Source organism: Pygoscelis adeliae, unplaced genomic scaffold (assembly GCF_000699105.1).
Source record: "Pygoscelis adeliae isolate BGI_AS28 unplaced genomic scaffold, ASM69910v1 Scaffold127, whole genome shotgun sequence".
Classification (NCBI taxonomy): domain Eukaryota; kingdom Metazoa; phylum Chordata; class Aves; order Sphenisciformes; family Spheniscidae; genus Pygoscelis; species Pygoscelis adeliae.
Genome location: NW_008825208.1, coordinates 5585754 through 5593411, shown reverse-complemented (window position 1 = coordinate 5593411; position 7658 = coordinate 5585754). Strand labels below are relative to the sequence as shown.

At 43.8% G+C, this 7658-nt stretch overlaps 2 protein-coding genes across 2 annotated transcripts in view; one reads left to right on the top strand and one right to left on the bottom strand.

The window, feature by feature from the left end:
• Nucleotides 1-600, bottom strand: part of SVEP1 (sushi, von Willebrand factor type A, EGF and pentraxin domain containing 1) — a 186549-nt gene extending 185949 nt beyond the window's left edge. Inside the window, exon 1 of the mRNA XM_009328996.1 lies at nt 559-600. Coding sequence (XP_009327271.1) covers nt 559-600 — 42 coding nt within the window. The remainder of the gene's footprint in view (nt 1-558) is intronic.
• A 152-nt stretch (nt 601-752) lies between these two features.
• The window catches only part of MUSK (muscle, skeletal, receptor tyrosine kinase), a 55012-nt gene continuing 48106 nt past the window's right edge, over nt 753-7658 (top strand). Inside the window, exons 1-2 of the mRNA XM_009328995.1 lie at nt 753-831; nt 5091-5217. Of these exons, the coding sequence (XP_009327270.1) occupies nt 753-831; nt 5091-5217 (206 nt within the window). The remainder of the gene's footprint in view (nt 832-5090; nt 5218-7658) is intronic.

Sequence of the window (7658 nt, the reverse complement as noted above, 5' to 3'; positions counted from 1 at the left end):
AAATCCCCTGGGCTGCTGCTGATGTTGAAATGAAATGCTCCTTTTCTCCCAGGGTATAACTGTCGCTCCTGCTGTGGATATTCACTTTTTTTTGGGTCTGTTTCCAGGACAAGGCTCTGCTTTTTCAGTGTGCTCCAGCAGTTCTCAAATACTGACAACCTCCTTGGCAAAGAGGGGCACTTTCAGACCCCAATGCCAACCTCTCCTGCTTCAGCAAATACATCTGTTAAGAAAAGAAATGCTATCAGCAGGGCAACAGGTGGCATATTGCAGCCAATCATGAAAGGTTATAATAAGACAGAGGGAGCGTGTGTGAGAGAGAGAGGAGAAAAAATGAAAAAGAGGGGGATTGAGCTGAAGAAAAATCCAGTGGCAAGCATTTTTTCCACTACTGCACTTACACGGTGCTGAAATAAAGGCCTGGTGACTTTGCAGCGCTGGAGTACGGTACTGCCCTGGAAATGGATTTGCCCATTGTACTCCTCTCTGTTTGCTTAGAAGGAATTCAGAAGGGATTTGCTTTCTCTTGTTTCACGAGCCCCACACTTTCACACTGACCGAAGTGGATACGCACCAGCTGGCCACGTCCATCACTGCCATCGGGTGGGAGAATTCCTGATTATACTTAGATCCCGCAGACCCTGCTCCGTCATTAGCGGAGAAGCTCTGCTCGCGCACCACCGTCCGAAATGCAGCCGGCTGGGAGCTCAACACATCTCGCCTGAAGGAGCTGGATGCCTTCTGGATCAAACATGAATGACCTGCTGAAGGTGCCCCTGGTGCACATCCTCTCCCTGGCAGCCCTCAGCTTGGCCGAGACGTTCCCGAAAGGTTTGCTTGAAGGGGCATTTGCCCTGCTCTGCTTCTTCCACTTGCTGAAGGAGGTTTTGCAAAGGGGAAGGCATCTCTGGTAATGGTGGGGTGGGTGGTGCGATAGCGTTCCTGAAAAGGACAGAAATGTGCTGCTTTTGGTGGTCACTTCACTGCTTTTAGAAGGATAGCAGTGAAAATAATCTCATATTTGTGTCTGGGATTGAAGGTTCTTTGTCTAGGACGAGTATGTAGTCCCATTGTAATGAACAGGGGAGACCTTTGGGTTCAGCCTGGGTGGGATGGACATTTCTCATGTCAAAGGAAGCTTACAGGTTTTAATGGCTGGTAGCACCCGTTGCTGCAGAGCCCAAGATTTGTGATGTTCTGCATGCCTGTGTATGCTTATAAATATATAAAGCTCAAAGAAGAAGTAAATAGCTATAATGCCTTTACAGAGTGTATGTATATAAATACAAATATGCATGGTTTGTATTGCATGTAACATAAAAGTTAATATACCTTCTCCCTTTCTTGTGTGCACACATGCACACGGACACACGCACACATACTTTTAGCCAACAGAAGAACTGAAAAAAATCTGATTTAGAAAAGTCTTCGAGGTACACAGTGCAACAGTGGTCTTCTGGACGTACTGTCTAGTAACCCTGTGGACAAAAAGTTTTGCTGCACAGTGATTGTCAGGAGCCATTCAAAGCATACCAGAAACTTTGCAGCTTCAGAAAAACAAAAAACCTCAAGGAGGATGCCAGCATTCACCTGTTAGGCCAACATCACTGCTCTTGCATGACTGTGCTCTTACAATTGTTAGTCAGGTTGGTCTCAAAATGGAAAAAAAAATGGTCTCTTCGTCATAAAAAAACTTTTGAAATAAAAATGTTAATTTTTTCCTAAGACACTAAAGCAATTTGGTGAACCCCAGTCTTTTTGAAAGCTGTGGTAAGACGGGATTGGAGAGACAAGAAAAACAAAGAGGAAGGGGATTGATTTTTTCTGGTGGCACAGTGCAATGAAGAGATACACATCCTTTCCTAAAACACCACAGGTGCCTGAATTGCCTTGTTCCCCGAGAGAGGCTGAAACGCGGCTACAGCCCAGTGGTGCCCTATAGAGGTTTTGCAGCATTAGCTGGAAACACAACTGAGCAGTTTTTGACCAGAGGAACTGCAGTATCTCCAGGCATCTGCAATGTTGCAGGGGAGACTGGCTCTGTTTTCCGCTTTGTTTTGTTTGCCTGGCTTGTTTTGTTTTGAAAGTGTGAATCCAAAACCAAAGCCAAGCAATTTGGGAGCTTCTGTGGGCTGGGGATAGAAAAGGATTTGGCTTTCTCATGGGCCCCGTGACTGGCCTTGGGTCATTTTGCTATCTCGGGAAACTACAGCTGACATCCAGAAAAATGGCACCTGTGTGGCTTTACAGATATATAAGTTAATTGATTTTCAATGTTATTTAAAGCCACAGGGCTACCTAAAAAATGTCAGACAGCCCCAGTGGATGCACACGGAAAGGTCTGGGACCATTTCTATATGCTGATAGGCATGTCCGCATGTTGCTTGGATTTTATTTTCTCATGTTGAAATCTGGTAATGAAGGCATCATAAGTTTTGATTGCTTTCCTGAGAAAACATGGACTGACACCAACACCTGAGCTTTTTGGACGGCTTTTAGAAGCAGGCACCATCTCAGCCATTTTGGGTCTCTCTCACTGCCTCGCGACAAAATGGCGGCGTGCTCCACAGCTCGCTGTCCCCTGCAGACACACCGCATGTCCTCTGGCCTCATGCCCTCTGCCCCCTCACCCCGCTACAGGAGCACTGCCTTCACCTCCTTGCTGGCCCAGCACTCGGTTTTAATATCGGAAAGGTAAAAAAGAGCGTATAAGAAAATGACACATTGCTGTTGTTGTCATGGTTGCTCTTCAAGTACGTAGAATTTGGGGAGGCAGCTGTAAAATAAAAGTTCCCTTTCTGCTTTTACCATAGGTAAAGTGCTGTCAGTTTGGACAGTATTTTCTATGAGTGTGGGGCTTGATTCTGCCCTAAATCTGCGTGCTGGCTTTCAGGAGATGCCACATCAGGCCTCATGTAGGCAATATTGCTAAGGATAATTCTGTCATACGTTGAATTAGAGAGATACCATGAAACTACTTAACTGTTGCTAGTGAATTTATTTAATACATAAAACTGACAGCCCTTATTTGCCCAGAGAATAAAATACTGTCGTTATGCACACTGGTTCTTGGTACAAATCTAACTTCATTCTTTGTGAGAATGGCCATGCTTATCATGACAACACAGTTATAAAACTTGTTGCTTGAATTTTGGTTACTGTAAAAATTTACATTTCTCAGGGTTAAAAAAGCATCCTTCCAGAGAACAAGGCGTGTGGACAACAGCAATAAAAACATACTATATAAAATCAGATTGTAAAGCTCCATTTCAGCCAGGCTTAATGCCATCAAAACCCAATAAAGTCTGTCACAAAATAGCAACATCCCCTTTGAAGTAGACAGGATAGCCATTGTTGGAGATTATTCTCCTAAGACAACCTTCAGTAGCAGGGAAATTTAGGCTTTATGAAAATCTTCCATTTGGTTTCACGGGTGTGGGATTCATCTGGGGTGCAATATGGATGATTACTTCTATCTGGTGTGACCCAAAATGACCCAATAAATTGAAGCCTGATACAATTTGAAGCAGTGATCTTAAACAATGAATCTGACACAGACATGTTTTAACTAATGTTTAATTAATGTATTCTTTAGTGCTACCTTAAGTGTAGTTTTAAGATTTTTTTATATAAGTATAGTCATTACCAATTATGCAATCTGAAGTCATATAATCTAGAAATATTATTGAGGCAGATTCGTTCTAATAACATTTCAAAAGTAGTAGGACTTTTACATTAACCTGATAGTGGAAGCTGTTCCTTTCTTCCTCTAGCTTCATTCCAGTTGAACTCCAAAGACATTCTAATTTTTACTCCCATGTAAATTGAAAAAGCATTAAGGTAAAGGCTTTCTATTATTCTCAGTCACCTAAATTGGAGTGCCTTGTATTCTGCCTTTTTTTTATTAGGGAAGGGTAAAATTGATGTAGTTTATTTTTTGCCTGAATTTAAATCTTATTGTACTGAGGAAGGCCAGCAGATACAGTGTGGGCAGGATTGTCCTGTGAAAAGACACACAGTGAGCCAGATACTGCTACAGTCAGCAAGGAACAGGAAGATTCCTGCATCCACTGTACATTTTTAAGGTGGTGTTTCAGGAGCATGGTATGAAATTAGTTCATCTCAGCACAGTTGTCAATGAAATCCAGTCCAACAAATATTGGATGTATGTCCCTCGCAGCCATAGATTAAAAGTCATTCAAGCATCTTTGGAGGCAATGGCTGCAATGCATACCATGCACAGGGAAAGTGATTCGCTAGATGTATCCTTTGATCCCTTCCAGCCGTGCTTCAAGTCTTTTACCAGGGCAACAGAAAATGTTTCTAAAGATACATTCAAATAATGTATGATGACAGGTGTGTGATAATAAGCATCAGACACAGCTATTAGACTTCTAACCCTGGTGATACTTGGTTAGAAAAGTTGAGAAAAAAAGAATGTGTGCTAGTCATGCCACAAATCTGGAAGACCTGAAGGGCCTTTACGAGCCTGGCTTTGAAAAATATAGTGCTATATAACAGTTTTTTTTTTTTTAAAAGAAAAATAGTTGAGTGGAACAAATCCTGTATTAATGACAAAGAAGCCTAAATCTCATGCATTATGCATTAATAAGGAGGCATTGTGCTCACTCCAGGGGCAGGTCAGCTTGGAGTCAATTTGTGTGCTGTTCCTTGCACTTCCAGCCCCTGCAATGCCACCCCCATAGCAGGGGGACAGCCTCACCTGTGTCCTCACAGTATGCCACCCAGTGCCATGCACCTTGGGGGAGAGGAGGGTTAGAAACAAGGGACACACTGGGCTTGTCGGAGCTGCACCACACTTGGGTTGTTCTGTTTTTGCACCTTATAGAAAGAACAGAAGGGAAAATGCAGAACCTGCAGCAAACAACAGAAAGCTGCAGCTACAAATGCGGAGAGACCTGTGTTACAGCGAACGCATGGAGGGTGTGCAAAGCACCTTGGCGCTGGGGAAAAAGCCATGGAGTGACCCTGCAGGGACACGGCTGCCTCTGCCAAAGGGGTCTGTCAGGCTTTGTGCCTCTCTCTGGGAGACACCGGGAGGTTTTCTCATTTTCTCTTCCTTCGCTTAGCTCCCTTGATCAGCACTCCTCTGGAAACTGTGGATGCGCTGGTAGAGGACATCGCCAAGTTTGTCTGTGTAGTGGAGTCATACCCTGAGCCGGAGATTACGTGGACGCGCAACAGCATTCCCATCAGGTAGGGAGCAGCCCCAGCCCTCTCCAGCATCTCCTGCCAAAACTGTCAATGCTTTCCCTCATGATAAAGAAGATATCTGGAAACATCAAAATGGATCTGTGGAAGGGAAGAGGGTGAGTGGCTGTAATTATACAGGGATCTGTGTTCCTTAGGGAGTGATGGAACCCCCCAGGTGCGGGGGTTGCTCTTGCAGATTCACACACTTGAGCTTGCAGACAGTTAGTTTCTGCTGCAAGCAATGCAAGGAGTTTGCTCTCCAGCTTCAGACAATGCAATCTGCTCTGTTCCTCAGTTTATGCATTTACAAAGGAGGAGGATGCTGTATAATATTTAAAAGGAGCATTGCCAGATTTGTTGCCCAAGTGTCTGCAATGTGCTTGGAAACTTTGAATGCAAGGGGTCGTATCATGCCATTCTTGTTTGTTTCTAGTTCTGGATCTGACCATAGGAAACTGGCTTCCCATAGTCGTGCACTGTCAGACATTAACCACCAAGTATCAAGGTGCCGCCAAAGAAGGCAGCCTTGGAAATGTGTTACGGAAGTTGTTACCATTGCTTTAGCTCTGTTGCTGTAGACAGGCTCTTGCAAAGTAAACTGTACCTGATATTCCAACTCTGAAATCACATCACGGCTGCCACATGGCTTCACATCAGTTTCTCATTCTGGATCACTGTTAGTGACTCCCTCTGTAAGGGAAAATTACAGAACAATCTCTGTGTAACACAGTTAAGGCCCGTTCTCCACAAGAGTTGTCCATGTTAGGCAGATGGTCACCTGAAGCACGGTTCCTGCTGTTGGGGTCAAGCATCAAAAGACCCCTTGAACCATTGCCTTGGGAGACTCCAAATAAGTCAGCAGCAGAAGGAGGTCTTACTGCTAGGAAGACCATTTCAGAATAGGAGAAAAGGAGAAATCTACACATATGCATTCTGGCCTTCAGAAATCGTTTTTTCATTGCCTGCAGCAGAACCTCAGCAAAACCCCAGTCCTAACCTCCTGACCCCAGCCTAGTTGCAGAATGGGGGTCTGAATTTCCACAGATGTTATTTCCAAATCAGGTCACCTTTCTCCTAATTCCTTCCCCATCGGTGACACCATGTCTGAAAATCAAAGCTGGGAGAGAAAGCCATTCATGCAGGACCATGGGGATTACATGTCTTTCTCTCCCCACGGTCTTTAAAATTTCACTCTCTCTATGTTCTAAGGTCATATGAAACCCAGATCTTTTCTTACCCCAGTCCCCACTTCCAGAAGCCCAACACATCTTTCTAAAAGCCATCCCACTCTCTCTGAAACACAGTGCCTTTTCCACAACATTGACCAAAAAGGAAAATACTGATCAAAAAAGCTCTGCTGGTGAGGCCAGAGAGCTCAGGTGCTTCGTTCCTTTACTGGGGCTTCTGGAGCAACATTAATAGCAGCAACTATTGCACTTTCCCAAAGCTGTGTTGGCGTTAATAGTCAGTGCTGCTGGATACAAAAGCTCAGACTACAGACAAAGAAATAGATAAACTGAAAATATTTTTGTTACTTTCCAAGAACATGGATGAAAGTATTTGCATAATGGAAAAGGATCAGATCAGTGGACATTTTTTTAGAAAAAAATGTATAAATATATTTATTTGCCTCTGTGTGTGTGTATGTCTCAAACTTCAAAGGGGTTAGTTATTGCAAGCAGTAAACATCAGTTATTTTATCTACAAAATCTTCTTTTGCCAAGGTCCTAGCACCCTGAACAGACATCTAACCTAACCTTCAAAACAAAACAGTGTGTAAACATTCAGCTTCAATGAGAATAGTGCCAGGGCAGAGGCTTTTGTCAGCACTAGTCTTCTGGAAGTGCCTTTCCTTTTGGTGTCAACTTGTGCAAGTAGACTGTCAGGTGCTCTGTGATGAGTGAAATGGTTTCCAGTCCCATGTCCCAGGGCATGGGGTGAGCCTTCCTCAGAGAAAGAAGGGAATGGAGCCTATACGTCTTCTACATGACAGATTAGTTCATAGTACTCTTTCTTCCCAGGGTGAAAAAGAGGAGGGAGATACAAGACTGAAAGGCGAAAGGCTGTTGAAAGGAAATATGTGCCTGTAACATGATAGATGGCACATTCAGATTACTTGGTGACTGCTGTACAATTTATAACAGTAAAAGACAAAACAGGACATACTTAGGCGTCAGGTATTTGTGATGGCTTGGGAGACAATCCTCAGGTTTGCTACCGTTGGTCAGAATCAAAGGTCAATTGCATGAAAGTGCTTCCAAAAAGCAAGAAGGTGTGAAAATCAAACATGGAGGAATTTATGAATCATAGAATCATAGAACAGTTTGGGTTGGAAGGGACCTTTAAATGTCATCTAGTCCAACCCCCTGCTGTGGGCAGGGACATCTTCAACTAGATCAGGTTGCTCAGAGCCCCCTCCAACCTGACCTTGAATGTTTCCAGGG